The following is a 25,072-nucleotide window of genomic DNA, read 5'->3' as shown; positions in this document are numbered from 1 at the left end:
TCTTTGCAGTATCTACCATATCTATATCTTGTTCAACTTGTAAATCTTTACACATACCTTGATGTGTGCACTCAAAACATTGTTGAATTTGTAAATGGAAAACAAAGCAGTGTTGACCTGATTTCACCTGTATAAAAGGGCTTCTAATGGAGGCTTTAGTGTGTGACTAAGGTGTTGATAGAGTTTGGGGGTTTTTTATATCAGTGCTAGTAAGTACTCTGTTTAGAATCAAATTTCACAGCTCTCATCCACATGCATTGTGAAAGATGATGAATAACTTTCCCACTGCACAGAGCTTTAAAAATGGGGTGTTTATTATAGATAGTTGTAATTTACCAACAAATCTTCATTATACAGGCTGTGAATTTCAGTCTGCTTTCCAAACTTTGTAGAACAAAATATGAATGTTTTTAGTGTCTAACATGTTTTCATCTGTTTTTGCAAATATGGGTTCTGAAAGATTTATTCTAGGATGCTTAATTTTTAAAAGAACTGGAGATGAATTGTCATCATCTTTAGGAAGCATGAGATGTATTCCTGAAATAACTTAAGACAGTCAAGGAAAGTTAACTGTGTTGCATCTTCATTGTCTTAAAGTCTTAAAGTATTGTAGGTTTGTTTTTTTTAAAAAGCAGTGTCAGAATTGCATCATTTATCTTAAACTAGAGCTGAGTAACACTTTTTACAGCAATATATAGCATCCTTTAGCATCAAAATCAATGAACATACAGCACAAGAATAGAACATATTTCTGCAGCCTTTTCCCCCTATTGTAGCAAATAAATATAGTTGTTTCTGCCTATATTCAAATTTGCTGCAGTTGCCTGAGTTCACACCTGTGGTAGAGAGCCTACATATCACCCTCTACAACTTCCTGTTTTGTGCTCAGGAAAAATCAGACAGGGGGCTTAGTGTAGCCCACACAACTCAGGGTTAAGGTACAGTGGATCACCTTACATGTATGGTGAGCCAGAGGTGTGGACTTGAACAGCTACAATGGCTTAGACAGTGTATAGTGACATGCTCCTCTACCTGAGCTTTAAGCAGACCGTATCACTCCAAATGATACTGGAAACCACCTTTCTTCATTGAAAATGCTTGCAAGTTATTTCTGAGAAAAAGTAGAAGGAATTACTGTTTCTTTGTTAAGTAATCTTTGGGGGTGCAGTATAAGAAATGAATGTAATAACATACCTCTACTACATAAACTTCTGTCTGTAAGGAAGCAGCCAATTTGCATTTTCATTTTTGGGAAACAAAAAAAGGTGGAGTTCCACAAGTCAAATCGTATGGTTTTCATCTATTCCTCATGAATGACACAGTGTGGTTTTGTTTTCTTTTTCTTGTAGTGGTTGTGGCTTTCTAGAAAGCAGTGACTATAAAGCAAAAAAGTAGTTGTAGAGTTGCTCAGTTGTGTTTCAGGTAGCTAAGTTAACTGACTGACAGATGTCCCCTTGCAAAACATGTTAGCTCGCTTTTATTGAAAAATCTGGTTACTTATTTTACATATTTTAATACATTCTCTAAAATCATTTGCCGATACAGACACTGAAAATAAATCTTTGCTGGGTTACTACCTTTAACTTCTTTATCCCTTCTGCTTTACCAGGCTAGGCAGTGGAAAAAAAAAAATTATTTATTGAATATTCATCTGTACCTGTTCTGAAGCTGTATAATGGTTCCACTATTAATCCTTGCTTTTTCTCTCCTCCTGTATTTGAAACTTTCACTTTGACCTCTATATAAAGATTTTAATGAGAAGCACAGTCTCTTTTTCTGCCATGTAGTACAGGCATAACTTAAGTGTTCTTGTAGTACTTTGTTAATGAAAATACAATTCAGTAGATTCAAAAAGGAATGAAAACCAAAATGAGTTATGAAGAAAGTTTAACTTTTGTATTCTTGATCCTAAATCTTTCAGTGCACCTCATTTTAAATAAATTGCACAAAATAAGAAATTGGTAGTTGTAGTGATGTAGCTCCTGTGCTTGTGTTGACTGGTAGACTAAGGAAATAATCCTTGTAAATACTTCAGGTTTGAAACTTGTGGTGGAAAAAGTGCAATTCTAGAGGAAGATCAAAGAAACATGCCTGAATTAAAGGAATAGGCAGCACAGTCTTTAATTAGCAAAGAAGTGAGTATTTTTATAGAAGTATAAGAATGCTTTCTGAATTCCAATTTGGCAAATTAGTGTGCCTTACTGCAGTAGTGTGTGTGGAGTCCATGCTCATTAGGACTGTCATAATTCTGCCAGACCAGATGCAGTGAAGGCAAAAATGTTGGGGGCTTCCCTTCTGTTGATGGCATCTTAGGGCGGTGGGATGAGCAGTGTCAAGAGCAGTGATTTTAGGCAAGCAAGTTCTAGCGAGGGGGGAGGAGGGCTGTGAGCAACAGTTTCCCCTGAAGCAGACTGATCAGGTAATAACGCTGAGAAACTGTGGACAGGCAGCAAAGGGAAAACACTTTTAGCTTATAATCAAGAGAAAAAAAAGCTGGATGTAAAGGGGAGAGAGGTCTTACAAGTGAGCTGGAGAAGCTGTGTGCAGGAGGTAGAAGAAAAGGTTCAAGTTAAAGTAATAAAATATACATATGCGTTTATTATGTCCACCTTCTTTATATTTCTTACACTAAAGGGAGGGGGAAAAGGCTTTTTGAACTCTCAAAAGTCTGTGCCTGTCCCTGAACAGCAGTGTAGATGTTGGCTTAAGCTGTTGGAGGATCTGAACTGGTGGCACAGGTCCTGAGGGCCTGTGTAACTGTGCCTCAGCACCTTTGTTAAAGAATTTTGATGTTTACCTTTCCAGTCAGGAACAGGATCCAGTGTGACACGCTTTCACTGAAGAACATGGATATAGAGCTTCTTAAATTTCTTGCCACTAGCAGTTATCAGGACTGCTTTGTGTATTACTTCTGCTTCTGTGCTGAGCTTCAAGTGTATATATAGGAGAGGACGTGCCTTTGGCCCTGCTGGTTTAGTTGGGACCCCATATACTCTGGAACTCTCTCAGTCCCATACCTATCTTTGTTCTACTGCATCCATGTATTTTCAGGTTATCTTAACCCTAAATCTGTTACCATGTAGTTCTCTACTCTTGTCTCCAGGTGACAACTTCTGCCTCTTACCTCCTGTAGTCAGAGTTCATCTTTTTTCTCCCTCAAATCTAGGCATCCAAATCTGTCTGTAACTCTCCCATCTCATTGTATTCTTCAACCCTGTGCCTCTGTGTCCTACTGTACACTCCATAAATTACTATTTCAGCTTGTGATCTTACTACAGAGATCAAAGGTTTTGGAGGAGGAAGAGAAAAGAGAGTTAGTAGAAGAGTGGTTGAAGCAAGTGTTCCATGCAGGTGGGGCTGGGAGCTGATGTGCCTTTCAAGTGTTCATGTAGACCGGTAACACATGTAACACTGTTTAGGAGTCAGAGGGTTTGAGGAAGAGGTTGTGATCTTGAACTACCCTTTGAGTGCATGATACATTGCCTTTATACATTTCACCTGTTTAGCATTTTTCCCCACCATTAAAGCTAAAAACCTGCAGTAATGTTGAAGAATTTTGTCTTTTGGGTTTTGGGGTTTTTTTTACTTGGAAAACTTCTAGTTTGTCAGCCTTGGTGGGTTATTCTGTATTCTTGACTGAACTAGAATTTCAGAGTTTTAAACAGTATTTTATATGGTCAATAATGTACAATGAAGCCTTTACCTTTTTGTAAGACTGCATGAAAACCAATTTCATTCCAAGGCGAGGATGGTAATGTACAACCTTATAGCCAGCCTTAGGCCCAGGAATACAGAAACAGTCTTAGTCAGGAGAATCTGCTAGGAATATGTTCCAGGAGCTGCTTCAGTTGCCTTATTGTTTGTTATTGTTGTTATTGACTTCATCTTACCAAAACATTTGTTCTCTGCCAGTCATTGCTTTCCCTTTCCATTCAGTTAGGTAAAATCTCAACAAGATTTTTCTGGATCAGAGACTTGTTTAAGTCTTTTGTCAAAACAGGGAAACCTCTTCTTTCAAAAAATAAAGATGGTGTGTATATATATGTAAATATGGTTCACGGTCTGAGAGTCAGATCTTGCATCTGATATTAGCCCACTAGTTTCTAGTATTTGACTATAAATTGACCTTAACATTAATACTGTTACTCATGTACTATCTAAAGATTCTTGGTAATGTTCTTCTACTTAAAAGCTACCATTTCAGTTGCTTGGTGCCAGCTAAGCCAGGTCTGCTTCTGATGTCTGTACGATGTAAGTGCCAGGACAATGGGTAACTTCTGCTTGTAATCATCACTGGGTTTTTTTAACCTGGTGATGAGAACTGAAATAGTCCAAGGACATGTCCTGAATTATTAAGAAATTACCATGCTTTCTCTAAACCTGAGATGGCAACTAAATTTTTTTCTGTTAAGGAAGTGTAATTATCAGATGCCAGTAAAGATGAATCACCTTGTATTCTCCCAAGTGCAGAGCTGTGATTGTTACTCCAATGGAGTCTGCAGCGCTGAGAGTTGCTGAGGGGTGGAGAATGTAAGAGCCTCTTGGATGGCTTCCTTCTCCAATGGCCTGCTCTCCTTTGTGACAGGAGCAGCTCAGGGCTATGTGGTTCTTGTGCATAGTCACTGAAGTGCAGATACAAGGAGATGGGCGTGTGCGTTCCTATACTTAGCATGTTGGCATTTTCCAGGATAGGTTTTGGTAGCAGAACTTCCTAGTGAAATTTGAAGGAATGGCCCTAAATACAAAGCTGGAGACTCTACATTCTTCCCAGTGCCTGTGGACAGGAGCGTCTTGGAGTCTTTTGTAACAAACACCAGCACGTCACAAACTTCAAGTGGAAGAATTCAAGGCCTCTCTTAAGTGGCATGAGATTCTTGAGTAATTTTGGGATGTTGGTTTAAAAGATGTTAGGAAGTTCCTCTTTAAAAGAAAAACCAAAACACAACCCCCCAAAAAAACTCTAGAGCTTAGAATATCCAGATACAAAATTCTTTTAAAACTATGACTGTCTTACATGGCACAATTATTGGTTACCATCTTACCTGTGTTATATGGTAGCTGGACATATAGTGTGATACTGGTTTCTGTAAGTAGTTTTCAATGTGGTGATAAAACTGAGTGCTTCAGAGTGGATGATGTGAAAAGAGAGCATGAATAAATAAAAACAAAAGGCTGTACTTTGCTATTATGCCACTTTAATAATTAAGTTCTCTCTGTATTATTTTTCTTGGTAGCACTGTGGAATAGGTTGTGTGCTGTATGCTGTAAATATTTACATCTGTTCTGTAGGCTATTGTATATGAATAGAAGAGCTCATTGGTACATTTAGTTTTTCATTATTTTAATTAAACTGCTTTATTGAAATTAAGTGTTAGTAAATACCAAAGAAGCTGATGTAGTTGCCCAACGGCTGACTAAGTTTTACAGCGAGGTGAGAGGCACTGTAACTTTGTAGTTAGGAAGTAATGCTTTTTCAGGCTTTACAAGTAATTTGTTAGGTCTTGAGGCCTACAGTTTTTAGAGTAACTTAAGTACAGGAACTATATGACTATATTTTATTTTTTAAGCAAGTCCCCTTGTTCTCTTTTACTCTACAAAACTATTTGCTTAAAGTGCTGAGTGTTGATCAACTTAAAACAAAATTGGTTCCTTTGGATGGGAAAACTGGAAATAGTGTTTCTTTTATTGTTGCTGCAGAAGATCACAATTTTAGTATTTCTTTAATGCAACGTGCCCAGTTAAAATAATGAAACATGTCAAGGTTGAGTTAACAGGATGTATCTTCTCTTTGGACTTTATCTTCAGAAAGCAATTAAAACCAAAAGAATATGCTGCTCTCCCTAGCTCAGAATCACATTTAAAGCGGGATTTTCTGTGGTGACAGAATGAATCTTGAATTATTTTACTGGTTTCTAATAAGAGCTGAATTTAAAAAAAGCGCGCCCCTAATCAATAAAAGATTAATTGTAAAGATCTAATAATTCAAAACTAGGAATTACACTTGTGGAATCTCAATTTACAGCAGAAATCAGAAAAAGTGTACCTATTTATTACTTCAATGTGTTATTGCTCTGTTAAGTTATTTTGAAACTTCTAAGATATGTCTCCTTATATGCTCTTGGCTCTGAACATGTGTTATGCGCTAATTTAAAAAAATGAATTTTCATCCTTGGTTTCCCAGGAGCTGGCAAGCTGTGGCTGGAATAAAAAAGAGAAATACAGTTCTGCACCAAATGCTGTTGCTTTCACCAGAAGATTCAATCATGTGAGTTTTTTTTTTTCCAGTGTTATTACATGTACACGTTTAAAAAGTCTGGGGAATTAAGTGTTCTGGCACATCACTTTTATTACTGATCCCAAGATGATTACTTGAAAACTTAAAAGTATCTGCTGTAAGGAGTTCCTTATCTTCAGGGTATACAGAAAAAACAAAACAGTACTGAAGAAATAGCTTTTTGTGTTTTTAAGTAGCAATTATTGATGAAACAGGAACTAAGTGGGTTGGGTTTTTTCCCATAATGCTGGCTGTCCTTTACATAAAGACAGAATTATCTTTACAGTTTAAAGGCTCACCGTACTGAATTTCTGGAGTAGTAATTAGATTTATTTTTTTCTGTGTTAGTTGAGTGTATTTTGCTCCACGTAGATGATTTTGTCTCTGAAAATAGAGCCTTTTGTCAGTATGGTTACCTTTTAAGGTGATTCTGGGCAAACTTTAAAAATTCCAAACAGTTTTACTGTACAAAACTTGTTCTTTAAGTCTCTATTTGGCATAATTTTTCAGGTAGTGTATTTGAAACTTACGGCTTTCTTAAAAATTTGTCTGTGTAAAATCAACTTCTAAAGTAAGATCAAAGCTATGTAGTTAGCCAACCAAGTCTCAAAACTGTGCTTTTTTTATATAGTGCCATATTTTGAATTTCAGATGAAGTAATTCTATTACCCTCATATCTCCCCTTGTAAATGTTTAATAATGTCTCAAACTTTCAAACTCTGTTCCAGACGTGTCTTCTATGCCCAGTCTGAGTTGTACAGACATCTTCGTTAATCATCTGAAACTCAGACTAAACCTCTAACCTTTTCAGTTGTTTTTGTTTTATCAGTTGTTGTGTACTTTCTCACTTTCCATTATTGCTCACATCCAGGATATGACGAAATTGTATTACTTCTCATCGGCAACACTTAGAATATTTCTTAACCTTGTAATAACTGAAATGCTTGTCTGGGCATGGGCTTTGGACTCTTGCCTGATTTTTCTCTTGAGTGAAGAGAAGACGTCAGGCTGGAAACTTCTTGTGACTATACCATGTATTGAAATCGGGGGCAGTGTTGGGTTTTTGTTGGGGCTTTTTTGTTGCTGTTTTGGTTTGGGCTTTTTTAGTTGCATTTAGTTGAAATTTTCCTGATCCAGCTTTTGAAGTTGCTCCTTTATTGAGCTATATATCCAGCCTGAGGCTACTTCTACACTAATATGTTTTATACTAATCTCACTGATGTGCCAGTGATTTGCTGTTTTGTTTATTCATGTAAGTTGTGTCTTCAAAGAAACATTTGTTTTGCTGAATGTTCTGAAATGTTTTTGTAGTAAGGGCTATATTGGGCAGTGTAACTCAAGGACCTCATTTCTTATTTGTTATTGTATAATGTACTAAAGAACTGCAGGAATTGGTTAATCAAAGTTGACTTAAGACATATTAAAGAATTGGTAAAATACGTTAGTAGCAAGAAGGATGGAGGGGAAACCTTATCACAGGAATAAGCAATCAGCTGCCTGCAAACTGACAGTTTGTTGTTACAGAGCCACTGTTTAAAAATATCTAACCCATAAAATATGTTAAGTATAGAGGGGAGGAACATTCACCTTGTATAGCTGTCAAGAACTAGGAGGAGATATCTGCACTTTAGAAGTAGCTGTTAAAGATCTTAAATGGTGCTAAAACACTAACTCTGTTGTTAAATAGTGTTTAGAAAACTTCTAAATACAGTATTTTTAGATAAATTTATGCAAATCCCTATGCTAGCAAAATCCCATTAGTTTATGATTGTAATCCTGTCTTACATCTTCCCTTCTTAGTCATCTTAATGACTTTGGTTTTGTGACCATTTTAGATTTTAATTTTTTTAAAGGATGTTTCTTGTTTTACTCTGTGGAACACTTACCACATCTGTTCACTGAATTATTAATGGGTGATAATCTTGGTTTTGTCAGTCTCAGTTTTTCTAAAAATTCATGTGAAACTGGCTATATACATACAAGCAAAGGCAATAAGGAGAATAAGACACTAGAAATACCTGCCTTTTAGTAATACATTTCTTCATAATAGTTGGTAGTCCTGTTTCCCCAGACAGCATTGCTAGCTGCTAAAGGGAGGCTTACATATTTTCATTACCACAGAGTTCATATTTGTTGTTGATAGACATTGACTATTTCATCTGTCTTAATTTGTTTCAAGAAACTCTTATTTTTGTTTGAAAGACAGTCAATCTGAAAGAAATTATAAAACTAGGTGACTCTGAAAGGTCAGCAGTGTCTTTGCACTTGTTCAGTGTGTTTCAGTGGACTAAAAGACCTATGTCACTGTTTAAATTTTTTTCAGTATGGTAAAGGAGAATCTTGAATAAAATGCAGCACTCGGACACCTGCTCAAAGCCAGTCAATAGAATTTCTTGTACTGTTTCTCTCCCTTTGCTCCCTTTCCTTTGGCTTTGCATCTGAGAGCCTTGCTAGAAATAATGCAGTCAGGGACTAAAATTTATCTATGAACTCTTCCTCTCTGTAGCTTATTTTTGGGGAATGCCAGAAAAACAATACACATGACAGGTGGCCTGTAGGTCTTTTTGGATGTCATTGTATTGACATTCCATATAGTGGTATGTACACAAATACAGCTGCAAATTTTTTTTGTCATAAGGTTTAGGTTTGCAATTAAGCCTCACTCCATTCGTGTACTTTCTCTACAGCCATGAAAGTTGGATGTGCCCCTCTGTCAGCTGATAGGTTCCTTCACTGAGAATATCTTTGCTAATGATTTCTTAAGATCCTTCTTAACATCTTGAAAATTTTGTTCTCTGTCATCTTTAAGCTCCAGCAAAGACCTACCCATGTGATGGGATGTGGGCTTTCATTTCCCTACTGGGTTTCAGATGTTGCATTGGCTGCTACAGCAGATTCCCATACTTAGATGGCTGTTATTGCTGCTTTTAGTGTCTAAAAGAAGTACATTGCCAGTAATCTGACTTACCCTTGGGACACTTCTGAAACAAGAAAAGTGGCAGAATCTAGAAGTGTGTCTGCTGTGCCAGTGAGTTTTGTGATGTCACCAGTGCAATCAAGACAGGCCGGTTTGAGGCCCTATTCCACTGATTATCTCCCAAGATAGGGTCAAAAGGTCTTTTTTTTTTTTTTTTTTTTTCCTTCTTAACAGGCAGCCAGTAAGTACTTGGAGCCATTGCAATTCACCATTAAATTGCCTGGAACAGGACAAGTAGCTTTTCTTTCTGTTTTTCACATTGTCAGCACCACCGTATTCAGATGTTGCGGTGCTTAGGCTGTCTTTTGGGCTGTATTTAAAGCCAAAAGATTTGTAGGCATTTCTATGTTGTCTTTCCTGTTTTTATTTTTTTTCTTGTTTGTTTCTACTCTTTAATATGTCATTTGATAAACACTGATAGACTGTAGGAGAAGCTGCCTTGAAGAGCCAAAGAATAGGTCATAAAGTGGAAACAAGTCCAGCTATATAATGTCTGCTCAGATTCTGGGTTAGTTTGTCTCTAACCAACCATTTGGGAAACTGCTGCATGCAGCTTTGATGGCTGAGGGACATACCATTTGCAGGAAGCTCTTCCAATAAGTTTGCATCAGCCTTTATTGTGGCAGCAAGGAAAGTCATCATTCTTACCTTTGAATTATAGTGGGACTGGAGAGGGGAGGGAAAAAGAACAAGTATTTATTTCAGTTGCAGGTTCCCGTTATTCATGATTGTACCTCAATTTTTGTCTTACTGAGACAGTAACTTTGTATGACTTCTGGTGTGCTGTGGGGCTATGGTTCCAAATGTGTCATTGCAGAGGACTCATTCATTCTTGTAGTAATGTTGTGTTTAGATTCACCATCCTTCTAGGAGCACTGAAACCCAAGAGTTCCTATGGGATGGGCAGTGGGAGATGGAATAAGAAGGCATGGTGAAGTAAGCAATTTTCGTCTCCCTTGCCTGGTTTGCCTTCTTGGCATTCAGTTCTTACCCCAGGTGCTTGTTCAGCAGAGTGTAGTTCCTGTTGGGCACCTGCCCCACTTACCTGGGGGTTTCAGATCAGGAAAATCCTTGTGAATTTTGGCTTAATCAGTCCTGAATACATTTCATCAAACTTTTGTTAACTTTTGAAATTTCACTGGGTTTAACTTATGCATTGAATTATGCTCTTTCCTTTCCCCCAACTTGCCAAAAGAAAACCATGAACAACTCTCACTTTGTAAGTAAAGAGAATATTAAATCACTAACAGCTGCTTCACAGCAAATTGATCTGCTGATAGCATTTTGGAAACAGTAATGATTATGTGTAGTTGATTGCAGTCCATTGAGAATGTAGTGTATTTCCAGCATCTGTTATGTGATAATTGTATGTGGTGCCTGTAAATACAGATCAAGTTCAGGGAAGAGAAATCAATTGAATCATTCCATGCCAGGACTCCTTTAGTCTTGAAGAATACATTGCTACAGGGTTCTCCATAGATCTACCCATCTACCACTAAGTATTGTTTTTAAATATATAATTTCTTTACATAATTTTTTTAAGACTCTGATCTCTGCCTTTTTCAGCTTTCTTCTGAAAGTTATGTACTTGCATACTGCTGTTGTAACTGGTAAATCTGTCGGTGCAAAATTGTCAAGTTTGTCTACTTACTAAACCATTATTCTCTACCTTTTGAAAATAAGTGTTTATCATAAATTTGAAGGAAATGAGGTGTGTATTTTTTGAAGATTGCTGTTAGTCATTGATAAGAAAAGTTTCATAGTTTATGTAAAGGTAACAGTTGCTCTCCTGTTTATAAGATTATCTGTATTAAAAACCTCTTCCTAGAGGTTTTTATTTAAATGGGAGTGGAACTGTGCTGCCATGGAGTTTAAAACACTAGAGAAACTTGTCAACTAGATTCAATATATTGGAACAATTTTAAAGCAGAAGATCCTATTTGAAAGGAAAACTTTGTTTTACTAAATCTGTGTTTGGGTTTTTTGTGGTTTTTTTGAAAAACAAATTCAAACATTAGTAGGAGAGGAATTTTGTCTTGAATATTGTAGTGTTGCTGAGTAGCAGTAAAGTGTGACAGTGAAATTTTACTAGTTATCAGAAACTTAAAAATGGGGTGAGGAGGAGGTTAGTGGCTTCCTCTGGAAACAAAACAAAGACAGGGATTCTACCTTAGCTGTAATAATGCAAGGTTAGTACTCTGTTTTACATTACATGCTTTTTGTGTACCATATCAGAATGTTTTTAACAGATATTTGGAAGAACGATCCAGAAACTATTAAAGAGTGAGTCTCAAATTTGCCTATCTACTAATTAGCACAGAAAGCACAATTAGTTTTGGAACTGACTATGAACTAGAAGCACCATTATAACAAAATCAGAATTTCAGATAAGGCAAACCTGAGATCATTTTAAAAGTTTAAGCTGTGATTCAAGAAAAGATAGGTTCTGAAGTTAAGCATATTTTTCTAGGTTGACCTTAGGAGAGAATATAAATGCACATGTATATGTCAAGGGTTAAATGCTGTCTTGGACTGCTGTTGGAGACATTGATGCCCCCAAGCTGTGGGTCATCTAATTGACTGACATTGGTGGGACAGTGTGAGAAGTAACATATAGATGCAGTGAGAGAGGACTCAAAGCAAAATAACCACAAAATATGTATGGAACAAATATGCGTGATTTACGTGAAGAACAAACTTGGATAAAATAAAGTGATTTATTGAAACAAGAGTTTATATAAATAGCCTATTTTTCAGTATTTGGAATACATTAGATTATGGTACTGTCTAAAGATACCAGTGAATAGACGAGACCAGCCGAAACCCGATGTCAATGCCAGTAAAAACACATCAGAAGAGTAGAGGTGGTTGGAGTGGAAATGATTAAGTGTACTTAATTGTTTATCTCCTGTTTACTCCGTCACTGAAGGGACTGGATGGCTCTAAGCTTCAAAGAAAGTTTTGCATTTTGTTCTTGTTTGGTTTTGCTGCAAGTGCTTGGAAGCATTGAGACTGGGTCTGGCTGGGACTGGGACGGAAACCAGGCTTCCCTGAGTAAACAAGAGCACTTGTGTGGCATGGTGCTTATGACACTGTGATACTAATGAACTTTTGTAGAAATCAGGGCCAGCATAGTAGCTCGTTTGTTTTTTCATCCTGATGAAAATGATTGAGCATTGCTCTGTATTTTGAGCAAGTGTCTCAGCGTTGGGCCTACTGCAAGCAGTTTCTTGTTACATCAACACTCTGTTAACTTGAGACCCAATAGATTTGGGATTTTAAGACAGAAATGTGTGGTGTTTCTACCTGATTCTTTATGATATGAAAAGTTTTATGTTCAAAATTTAAATTCCCTTGATCTTCAGAGGGAAAGCATCTCCAGAGAAACTTGTTCATCAGTCAAGGGAAAAGGTGGTTTTCTAAAGCTGTGTAACTACAGCAGAACATCAAACTGAGGTTTAACTTTTTGGACAGTATTTTGAAGTTAAATACTTCAGTATTTATGTATTCAGCACTTAAGTATTTTATTGTAATGCTGTTTGCACAGAACCATTTTTGTATCTGTCAGGGTAACACAGTTTATCTGGAGATCCTTTGCCAAAAAAAAAAAGGAAGAAAAAAAGGGGAAAAAAAAAAAAAAAAATTACTGAGCTCCATGGCTAATTCTCTCCTGGCTAATACAGCCTTAGACAAACAGTCCAAAGGAAGGCAGTTGTTACACAAGATGTTTGTGGCTTTTTTCATCCCTTTTTTTTTGGTAATTAGTCCAATTTTTGGTTCCAAAGAGCTGTTATATTTTGACATCCCAGTTCTTATCAGATCACTGTAACTTCACTGAAGATGTAATAATTTAGAGGTACAGATCTTCTCATGCTATTCTGTATAAAGAGCTGTCATACTATACAAAGTGAAACAGAGTATTTTATTTTTTTAATTGAAATTTTGGGCAGGAACCTGAATACATATGCAGTGTGAGTTTACAAGAAGTAGTTTAACATTGCTCTTAAAACGCAACATGACAGGTTTAAGGATGTTCAGTGTATGAGAGCACACGTTTCTTCATACACCATTTTCAGTAGTTCTGTAAATAGCAGTCATGCTGTGTCTCACTAGTCGTTCATTTTTCCTGACTTGTAGTGAACATGTGAATAAAAGCTACAGTATTTGTTACCATTGGCTAATTCTTTGCCACTGTTTTGCTACATTTATGAAGATGTCTATTATCTATCATTCTTCTTTGTACTAAAGTATACGAGAGCAGAGGGTCTGGGGGGAGCAGAAGAGAGAAAATACTAGAATTTAGACATATTAAGAAAACATTTTCAAAGTATAGCTTTTATGAGGTATTCATGTAACCACAAAATGCAGCAACCATCCTTCATACCATACTGAATATAACAGTGATTTTTATATAACAGTAAAGTTACTGCTATAAACCTTAACAAATGAGTATGGAAGCATGCTGTATCTTAGCAGGTAATTGCTGTAGCCAGCAATGAGAGTACAGACTATAGGTTATAGTAGATACTTCCTACCTTATGTTCTACTTTTGTTCAGGTGATATCGATCTGATTATTATTTTTATTCTGAGGTGTTGAGAATTTGGAAATGTCAGCGAACTGCAGTCGAAGCTGTTCAACTCTCCTGAGAATTGGACAGTGCAGCTTTGAAGCTGTGGAAAAGTAGGACCAAAGGATATAACTCAATTTTAGGTTTTATATTCCTTCATTTTGTAGACTTAATAAAATTTCATCATGCTTTTATTTTCTTGGGAGAACTCTTGAAGTTTGAGACTTTTGCCCTTTGTTTTATTTCTGTGAGATCTCATCCTCAAACTGAAAATGAGTCTGTGTAGATTGTACATTAACTGATTCTGCTGGAGGTTTTTGAGATGTGCTGGTGGCAGAAGGGTTTTCCTCATTAGCAAAACAGATCCCAATGTCTTTGTACGCAGCTAAGTGATGTGAGAGATTTTACAAAGACAAGTTCTAGCCACCTGCACGCTTACTGAGAAAAGCTCTCCAACAAGATACTAGTGTTGTATCGTGGGTGAGAATGGGCAGAATAACAGCAAAACATTTGGAAGAAAGTTTTTTATTAATATTTAAGTTGTACTGGTTGGGATTTTATAGTGTATATATATTTGCATCTTCTAGTATGTAACTTCATAGATAGAAGTGGCTATGAGACTTTTTAACATATTACTCATGAAATAAAAATGTAAAAAATGTTGAAGCTCTATTTTAAAAAGGCAAATTTTCTTCTTTTTAGGTAAGCTTCTGGGTTGTTAGAGAGATTCTACATGCACAGACTTTAAAAATAAGAGCTGAGGTTTTGAGCCACTATATTAAAACTGCAAAGGTAAGAATTTGGTTGGCGGGGGTGGAGGGCGTGGGGTTGTGGGATTCACCATGATGAAAGTTCTTACACTTAAGTTGGTCAGTTCAAAAATACACATGGGTAAATATTTATCTGATACCTGATTTAGCTGTGGTTGTATCTATTGACATGAAGAGCTGTTTGGCTTATGCATGTAACAAAGTTGTCTGAAATACTGACAGACCAAAGTCCTGAAATGGAAGCCTTTGTCTAAAAAAAAAAAACCAAACCCAAAACTTGACTACGGGAATGCAAAGATGCCTTATTTCAAATAGTGTTTATTAGATAATTTACCCGGTGTGTTTTCTAATGTTGGTTAAACCAAAGTGCTGTGTGTAGAATCTGTTCCAACATCATCAGTCAGAACAGAAAGTGTTTGCTTTTACTATTGGAAGGAAAGAATTTGTTATCTCTTATTCCAGTTGTGGCATGAATAATATCAACTTAAATACTGTTTCAAAAATACACTTGAACTTAGAAAACATTTTAGAGCTTTCATCCTGGAAAAGGATCATCATGAAAGCCTTTAGGGCTGGTGATCATAAGAAAAGGGTCAGAAAATCTTGACTTACAAGTAGATGAGCCAGAGTCCTGGCCCTTCAAACAGAACAAAACTTCTTAATTGTAGGTAAAGAGAGGGATGTTTTTCAAGGTTTTACTGTCAGGTGGTGGCTGACTGTAATTTACAGCTAACCTCTGTGACCACCTCAGATTAATTGCAAAAAAAAAAAAAGTTTTTGTGAATTACCTTAGTATTCATTTTGAAAATGCATTGTCTTGATATGCATATTTTTAATGAAGTAATATTTTACTTCTGCAGGATTTGACTATAAATGTTGGGCAAAGCAAGCTAATTTTGTAAGATTGAACAGGCTTTGCTCAATAATCATGCTGTGGTCATAAACCATTAAGGATCTCTTAAATATCCTTTGATATCTGTTGAGTTAATGTATCTTCATCTCATGTGTTTTTAAAAATCACTTAGTGATTTTCTTTTTTTGTTTTAAAATGTCACCATGCAAAAATTTGCCTCATGATCCATGTCCCTGCCATAGAATGGGGGAGGTTCACCTGTGTGGCCATAGTGAGGAACTGATCTTGGAAGCCAAATGAGGTCAGGTTTGGTCAGTACTTGGGTGGGACTTGCCAGGGTGTTGTAGGCTCTGCTTTGGACACAGCACCCCAAATGTGCCTGATCTCATCAGAGGACTGGAGGCAGCAGTGTCTGCTGAAACGCTGCTGGTTTTGAGCACCTAAGTGCTCTAGCAGTTAATGAGCTGAGCTTTGCTTACCTATGAGTTGTAAAAATCACAATTACAAAAAGCAAGAAACTATGTATGGGGCACTTTTTTATATTTGTTAATTTACTTACTGTATCTATTATCTTGACTTTGCTTATATATGGCTACTAACATGAAGTTACTGTAGTTGGTACCATTTGAAGGCTTTTCTATTTACACCAAACCTGTTGTCAAAGTGGCTTCGTGCCAGAGGTCATGCTAATTAGCTTCTCTTTAGAGAGGCTGTAAATCCACTCTACAGTTGTCAGCTCAAAGAATTCAATATATTGTATAGCTAGCAGTCCTTTAAATGGTATCTCATACTATATTGTTTTATGTGTGAACTAATTGGAATTAATAATGGCATTCCCCTGAAGTTACCAGACTATTCTGATTGGTTGCGACTTCTGTTTAAATGCTGGCAGCAGCTAGGAAAACCCTTTTTTTCATTTTTAATCAGCTACAACTGTCCTTTGGGACAGTGAACTTTACCCAGTTTGGGGATGGAGGAGGAGATGTTACTGTGTAAGCAGAGGGACAAAACAGCAGCAGTACTATTTGGAAGAATAGGATGACTGTAGTATATGACAAATATCCACACCCGCCTCACCCCACAAAATATGTATTGCCTTTTACATACAGTTACTAAAGAATTCTCCCAAAAGAGGGTTAGGAGAGGGAAACACTTCTTCAGTAGGTATGGAAAGGCTCTCGCTGGTCAGTAGACATGCTGGAATCACAGGGTTCTGGGCACCCAGACTGAATCTGCTACTAGGGTGACCTGACAGTGGGCATTAAATGTGGAATTTCTGAGTAATAATATGAGAACTTTGTTCTGTAAAAGGCTGTTAGTTTTCTGCCAGTGTGTTAAGTGGGCAGAGAATCGCTTGCTCTGCTCCAAAACTATGAGCCAGAAAACCATCTTTGTATTATTGCAAATGTAAGGTCTCCTCTGATATTCAGCATTTATTAGGAATCAAGTTAGTCTAACTTTTTTGCCCTGTTATCTCATGAAAGGCCTCCTAATTAAGAAACTTGGGTAAGCTGAGTTTCAAAGAAGAAAAAAGACTTTCATTATTTCTGAAATAGCAAGGGTTCCTTATATTATTGTATCATTTCTAGCTGGAATCCTAACCTACCTTGGTGAATTTTGCAAAGGAGTTAAACGGGATTTGCAATACTGTGATTGAGTATCCATTTCTCTTTATCAAAAGTCTTTATGGTAGGGGTAAACCCTCTGTTTGTGAATGTAGTTCAGATCTCTGGGTGCTCATAGCTATCAGAATAATTGATACTGCAGAAGAGCTTAAGGAACAGCATTTTCTTCCAGACCATTTAAAGCTTTCATGACAGTAATACCAGTAGTTAATTGGCCAAGGTATATTGATGGTTTTGGAGACAGAGGGGAAAGAAAAAGGAGAGGGGAGGGAAATTCCAAGTATGTAAGAAAATGCACTTGTATGCAGTTTTTTTGTAGAGAGTTTTAAAGAAAATTCTTTTACCCTGATGTTTTCTGGGTTTAATTTTGATTTAGTTGTTCTTTCCACTAGTTAGTTCTAGTTATCATACCCCAAAAATTGTCTTTCAGTGAGTGAAGTACTCCAGGTACCTGGCTTTTGAAATTTACCTGGTTGATTTCCTCCTGCAGCAGTATTTTTTGTGTGCCTTAATGCAGCCGTGGTAGCTATGTAAACCTGCAGTGCCAAATACATTTACAATATTAAGTACTGCCATGATTACATCATTCACAACTGGGTTATCCTTTTTGGCATGCTAAGTTTTAAAGTTCTGTTGAATGCTATGAAAGGAATTTGCTGGGTCAAAATGTCAGAAGATTTCTGGCACTTCTGATGTATGTCCCAAGATGTATACCTACAGAGTTTTCTTTAAGGGTTCTCCGTGGACTATGAAACAGCTAGTATACTGTAATCCAAAACTGTAGGTGCAGTAAAGAAAAATTAGGAGGCGCTATAAAAGCGGTGTGGGTGCACAGGAGTTCACTCTAACTCTTCTTTTTAGAACATGCAAGATTTCTTCATTTTTAGATTGTTATTTCTGCATTCATTATTCACAGCACTTGCAATGTTGTTTATTGTTATTGTATATATTTTTGTTCTCAGAAGCTGTATGAGCTGAATAATCTGCATGCTCTTATGGCAGTTGTGTCAGGCCTACAGAGTGCTCCAATCTTCAGGCTGACTAAAACATGGGCGGTAAGTGAGCAGCAGGACAATGGAAGGGGTTTAATTTATTCTTAGGAAAATACAACATTCTGTAGCATGTTCTCAGGGATGAAATAATTATTACAGATACTTCTAAACTTCTTGTACCATGTACATAATGTTTCTAGTGCCTCTTAAGTCTATGGCTTCCTGTTGAATTTTTTTCATTCTGGCATAGAAATATTTTCCTTTGAAAAATAGTTCCCTGCAGATTCTGCTAAATGCAGAGGCTTTTAATTTGGCCAGAAGCTATTGTGTATTTAGTTGCTGGAAAGTTATGAATGCCAAAATGGGTCATACTTTAATCGTTTAGGGGTTTATACGGTTGGAATTTTTTTTTTTGCTATGGAGAGCAGATGTCTAGAAACACTTGATTCAATTTCCATAAAGAGATTTGTAGTTTTTCTGACTGATAACTAAATCTAGCAATTTTCCTGAGTGTTTCAGAATTACTTTCATAGTTATAACAACTGCATTACCCAGTGTATTTCTTGTGAAAATAATGGCATTCTTTGGAAGCATTTTTATTTGACATCTGGTTTTTGACTGGAATTAGTATTATTTTTTGTGTAGCTGTATCCTTAATCAGAAAAACATTAGGAATGACACTTGCTCATTGATACCTCAAGAGCTGAGAAAACACTGTGCTTGGTTCAGCCATATGTTGTGTAGCTATCCAGCTGTATAAACCAATGAACTGTGACATTTTTCAAGTGTGACAGACATAATCAGGTGACTGAAATACTTCTGTGTGAGGGATACATATAAATAGATCATTAAAAAGAGCTAAGAACTTTAACTGAAGATACATCAACACATTATCACGTGTTACAAAAATCGGTTTTGATAACTGAACGATAACGTTGTTCAGTTGATAAACGTTACCAAAATTTAATATAATTCACACTTGTCAAGGTACTCATGTAGAATTCTGGGCATATTTTGCAAATGTACAATTAAGTAAGATGTTTCAAAACATCAACAATATCTCTAAGGAAATCTTAATGACATTAACACTTTAGAATTATCTTGAGGAGAACTTCTATTTTTATGGTTTTGTCATGTCGATGATGCTTCAGCAGTTTTACGTAACTGATGGCAAGTTGGGGTTTTTTTTGCTATATGACTCTAAACAGATGCCAATTATAACCATATATTAATACAGCCATATTAATTACTACCATGGTTATGCCATTCAGAACTGGTAGTCCTCAGTTTCTTTTCCTGTTTGGTCAACCAGAAGTACTAGTTTGCACTCACAAGGATTATTTGTGTGCTGTTGGCGTATGTATCAGTTTTAAAAGTTTGCCCCACTTCCAACCTCTGAAATGCCAGGTAACTTCTCCCACATTTCTGCAGGTGTTTAATTTCTCATACAGGGCCAAGTGACTGTATGTTTTTCATCATCTTATATATGTCTTCGCAAATTCAAGCTGCAGGATAGCTCCTAGCAATGTGCACTGCAAACTCATTTAGTTGTCTTTCTCTTGGAAGTCCAGTTTATAAATTCAAGTAATTGTAAGCCTTTGGCTTTCTGTATATTAAAAGCAAGAAAAGGCATGTGAAAAGGTACACCAAGCCATTATTTGAATCACCAAGTCATTTGAATAAGTTATACAGTAGCCTTCTAAAACCTTCAGTAGGGAGGGATTTCTTCTCGTTTTTGAGATGATTGCAGGCTGCTACAAACTAACTTACAAAGTTGGGAAAACAGTTGCAAATATATTCTGTTCCAAAAAAAAAAGTCACCTTATGGTTGGAATCTAGAGTTGAAAAGAGGCATTAAATACTTGCTTGATAATCTAATGTTCGTAAAAAACATTAAATTAATGTCTTCTGACAGTATGTCTGAATATGTTTGAAATTTGTCTCACTCGCTGCCTGCACACCCTCTGAACTCTGGAGACTAGTAAATGCTTCTAATGTGCAATTTGCCCCATTGAAAACTTGAAAAGAATTATGAACCCTTCCAAGAAAGTTCATAGAATAGAATATTCTACTTTTCTCCATTTCATGTAAAGGAAGTCTAGATGACCAGCTATGACTTGGGCAATGTAAGCAAATAATCATTAGACATGTGATGTTAGGCGAGTGAATCCTGCCCTGCTCTGTCAGCACCCTAAAACCTCATCTCTCCTTTCTTGCATTTTAAAGAGGTTGTCTTCAGTGCTGGTACACTATAATTAAAAAGTAAAGAGCAACCTGAAAGGCTCTGAATCCTTCCATACTACTGTAAACTATCAGCCTTAGCTTTTGCTGTCTCTGCATATGTACATCTCTTTACTCTCCTTTACATCCTTTGAGCCTAAGAGACAGAGAAAGAAAAATTCTTTAGGAAAGGAAGCAGCTCCAAAACTGAAGAAATAACAGTTGGGTCCTTACTTTCCCTCACAGAAACACTTTTGATATTGTCAGCTTCTCTGTACTTTTGTACATTAGTGCAGGAAGTGGGGGCATGATGTGAATTGCACCATGAACACAAGGGAACGTCATACAGGATGAACTTGTTTAGAGATTATTCAAAGAGCCTGAAATGATACATCAGACTTGAACAATATTGTTCAGATCAGCATGTTTTGAGGAAAATATAATTAATTCAAGTCTGAATTTAGGCCATTACTATATCTGTTAGTCTTGTCTTACCTTCCAGTCTGCAAAACTACAAAGGTCTTTCAGACACCAAATGGTGGCAGAATGTTTTAGAATATTATTAAAGACAAGATAATCTCGGCTGATTAGACTGGAACCGTCTTTGAGGAGATAAATTTCAAAAAATAAATGTCGTGTTCCAGCGGTTGGAAGGAAGTCATGCCTGTCTGCTGTTTCCTTGTTCTGGAATTGCAGATGTCTGCAGGTTTAATGAACATGAGATACTGTTCATCCAAATGTTGGAATCAAAGTTAAAGATGTAAATTAGTTGCTAGAATGTCAGATGCCAATATGTCTTGGGAAGCAAGTTGATTTTAAAAAGTGACTGTCTTTTGAAAGCCAGTGTTTGGTGGTGTGTTAGCTATCCTAATGAAAACTAGCATATAGGAGATGTAAGTAAAAAGAACAGTTATTTCAATAGTGAATTTACAGAAGGGACATTTCATTTCTATCATGTTCACATAGGTTGATGTTTAACTGGAAGAGAAAAGAGAATATGCATACTAATTTAATTATCTGACCCATGTAACTTTTGCACTATTGGGTATCTTATAGGGGAAAAATTGTGACTGGGACTAGAACACCAAGTCTTCTGCCAAAATGTTCAGCGGGAACATCTTACACCCTTCTTTAAATTCTGACTCTGAATTGAAATGAAGCCTTTAAGGTGATTTTGCAGTAGTAGTTCAGTTAGATGTTTTAAAAATATCTTGACTTAATTTCCCAATTTTATAATGAGAGCCTAGTTGCTGTAAATTCTGTCAAAGAAAGGGATGGGGGAGAAGAAACAGACAGTGCAGGAGATCCGTAACTTTTAAGCTTTGTCGCTGAAGTGGACATTCCTGTAATATTAAGAGCCAGTAAAACTGCTTGTTGTCAGAATAATATGCACAACCTGTATTCAACTCCAGAATGCCTTCTGTAAAGAAAAATCCTTAAGGAGTAAATGCTGTAACTTTGAAGCAGTTGTATTTAAAAAAACAAATCAATGGGGGGTGGAGGTGGAAATCATGCTTGTAAGGGTAAGAGAAAAATCGCAATGATCAGATTTAAGCTCATCTGGTTTTGCCTTTTTTCCTAGTTATTGAGTCGGAAGGATAAAGCCACCTTTGAAAAGTTGGAGTATGTTATGAGTAAAGAAGATAATTACAAAAGGCTTAGAGACTATATCAGCAGCTTGAAGATGACTCCTTGTATTCCCTATTTAGGTAAGTTGAAGTATTTCTAGTGGGAAACACTATTGACAAACATACTTCCCTAGTAATTACAGAAACTAAAGACCATCTTTTAAGCATTCATGAAACTATTTCAATACTTCAGTAAAGAATCTATAACTATTAGTTGATTCAGGATACTCTGTATATGCCAGGAAATAACTTCACTAGCTCTAGAAAGAAAACACCTATTAAACTTCTTACAAACACTTCAGGTTTACATACAGTATCAGCTTTCTAGGAAATTATTTTCCCATATGCTGTATAGATACCCTGATTCACTTCTGGAGAAGTACTTAAATTGTTATGCCTGCTTGCACTCTTAGAGCTAAATACTTGACTGTTATAGTAATGATGGTTTTTAATTTATGAGAAGATATAAATCACCAGCCTCTGAGATAAATAATTGTAGATCTTAAGGTTTGGAACATGCTGCAGTTTGGAGATATTGCTACATTTAATATTCTAAAGTCATAAGAGAAACTGCATTGTTATGACTGACGCAGCTTTATGGAATAACTATGAGTAAATTATATTCATGTGTATCTGTAAACTGGATAAATGTGTTTAATATGTATTGGGTTTTTTGCCAAACCAAGGTTATTTAATGTCTCAGTTTAGTTTGTTTAAAGTGATGTGTGAGGTTTTTTAGTGTGGCTTGATATCGTAAGATGTCGGTAGTTACATAAAACTAAGGAAATATTTACCCATTTGTTCCTTTTCCATAAAAAGTAGTTGATATATTCTCAGATGTGAGTTGCTCTTACACCTAAATTGAAGATGACTTTCTGTGGTCACGAAGTTTTATTAAACTATAATCTCTTTGTTCCTGAAGTTTGATACTTCCTTTACTCAGCTGGACTATTAACTGTTTCAAGATCAATAACTTGACAGTTGGCTTTATGCTGAGATGTAGGTGTCTGTCACAGTGTTATTTCAGTTGCTTGGTAGCTTGTTATGAGTGACAATATCATCACTGATGTTAGAATCTAGAATGATGCATGTAAAATGCATATATTTGCAGAATTGGTTGAATTTTATATGCTTTATATTTAAATAGAAGAAAGTACTTTGCTGTAGTCCTATAGAGTTCTTCATTCTGTCGTCATTTTTTACTTATCTGTTACATCCCTCCCAGAAACATCCATCAGTTCCAACATAATCTTAACAGGTGTTAATTTCCTCTAATTTCAAGTATTCAGATGTTGGTAATTGATTGTGCCTAGAATGGAAAAGTCAGCATGAGTGTATTTTGTCTGAAGTACAGGGGTGAAAGTTGCTGACATGACATTGTCACATGCTACCCTGTTGATGTAGCTGCTAAAACTAGGCCTGAATTAAAAAAAAAGACAAATAAGAAGGCAAGTATAGTGTAATGTGATTAAACATGTCATTTTGTAGCTTTCCCAGCATGTGTACACATATATATATGCAGTGTATATGGTTCTGAAATGTAGTTTCCACCTTTCCAGATGCTTTTTACATTTATGCCATGACTTTTGAAGCATGAAGCCAGGCTCAAATTGTTTTCTTGCTGATTATAAAAGTCCCAAGCCAAACTTCTGTCAGGTTTTGGGTATGGTTTTTTTTTTTAAATCCCATGATACTCTGACCCTTACCATTATGGTCTTCTGATACTGATGTACAGAGAAATCTTTATGCTTTGCTGTATTTGTCTGACACTTCAAAAATACTTCCTTACTACGTGCAAGTGTATATTTTAAAAAACAAAAAGTTGAAATGTTGGAAAACCATGTTTTTTGTTCAGTTACAGATGTTTTCCTCAATATGTTAGCCAAGCAACGTCTTATCTAACTTCTGAATTAGAATAAGTTTTGGACTTGACTTGATAGTTTGAAGTGAAATGTATTTTTCTATTCTACTTAGAAAGAAATGCTATTTCCTGTGACCTGCTGTAGTTAAAGAATGTGTTGTGACATGGTTTCATATTATACCAGTTCTTATTAATGACATGAAGAATGTCCTCAAGCCTTTTTTAATTCTCACAAGGAATAGCAAATGTCCACTGGTGCACTCCCTCTAAAAATAATTTTGTAAAGTTTAAACAAGTGGCAAAAAGAACAAAATTGCCTTGAAACTACAGTTGTGAATAATCTGGATCTATCTTGGAAGATTGGCTGTTGAGTCCAGTTTTTCTCATTTGATCGAAGCTTTAATCTCCAGTAAGACCTGAGTAGATTTGCAGGAATTATTTCCTTTCCAAGGCATTTTTCCTAACGTAAGAGTCATATGGAGCAGAAGCAACTTAAGTTCCTTCATTCACTTACTGTTTTAAGCTGACGAGCTATAGGTTATAATTCCTGAAAGAATCTTTTTCTGCTATGACTTCTGGTATGAAATCGTATGCAGGAGTAGTACTGCTCCTGGTTTAAAATATGTAGCAAAGTCTATCTAAAAGTCTGCACTTTGAAATTGTGGTCATGGCATGTGCCAGGGGAGGGGGATTAATCATAAGGTCCACTTCCTCTCACTGTAAAACCAGGGGTAGGGCTTTCTTCACTATTGTTGCAGAAGTCTGCAGTTACTGTGCTCCCCTAAAATGCTCTTTAGAAGAACGTAGAGAATCAAGCCTGCCACGCAGTTACCTTTGCCATTTCAAAATCCAATCCGGAGAAATACTGGCAGTGGTTGTGAAGGACCCTTTTGGAAGGTCATAGGCAAAGTGAGCCTATAAAGCAATTTCAGCTGCGATTTCAAGGATGAAAGTTTTACCCTTCAGAGGTTACTAGATTTACCCGTATGCAACCAAACATCCAATGCGAGTGTGGAATTTCTTTCATTGCCATCTTAGCATTATAAGATAAAGTTCAAATACTTTTTGTCTGTAGTCTTTGCATTGTGGATGGAGTCATAGAAATACAGATTTCTTTTCTTATTACCACTGTGGACAAGATAAAGATGTCTTTACACATTTAACTAGGGAGGAAGGAATAAAAATATTTTCCAGTTACTTGCAGCAGTAAGTATGATGTAATTCCAGAGTTCTCGAAACTCAAGTGAGAGCAGCACATCATCGGTGTGGACTCACTAACTTAAAAGTGGCTGTTGAGCCATGC

The 25,072-nt window shown here is 36.4% G+C and overlaps 1 protein-coding gene across 2 annotated transcripts in view; it reads left to right on the top strand.

The window, feature by feature from the left end:
* RALGPS2 (Ral GEF with PH domain and SH3 binding motif 2) overlaps window positions 1-25,072 on the top strand; it is a 129,504-nt gene that overhangs the window by 42,147 nt on the left and 62,285 nt on the right. For both annotated transcript variants that reach the window (XM_074906968.1, XM_074906967.1), the window contains exons 8-11: window positions 6,182-6,265; window positions 14,523-14,612; window positions 18,031-18,123; window positions 21,863-21,989. In XM_074906968.1, coding sequence (XP_074763069.1) covers window positions 6,182-6,265; window positions 14,523-14,612; window positions 18,031-18,123; window positions 21,863-21,989 — 394 coding nt within the window. The remainder of the gene's footprint in view (window positions 1-6,181; window positions 6,266-14,522; window positions 14,613-18,030; window positions 18,124-21,862; window positions 21,990-25,072) is intronic.

This window comes from Athene noctua, chromosome 5, assembly GCF_965140245.1.
Source record: "Athene noctua chromosome 5, bAthNoc1.hap1.1, whole genome shotgun sequence".
Lineage (NCBI taxonomy): Eukaryota > Metazoa > Chordata > Aves > Strigiformes > Strigidae > Athene > Athene noctua.
The sequence above is the reverse complement of the archived record's forward strand: the minus strand, read 5'-3'. Positions and strand labels throughout refer to the sequence as shown.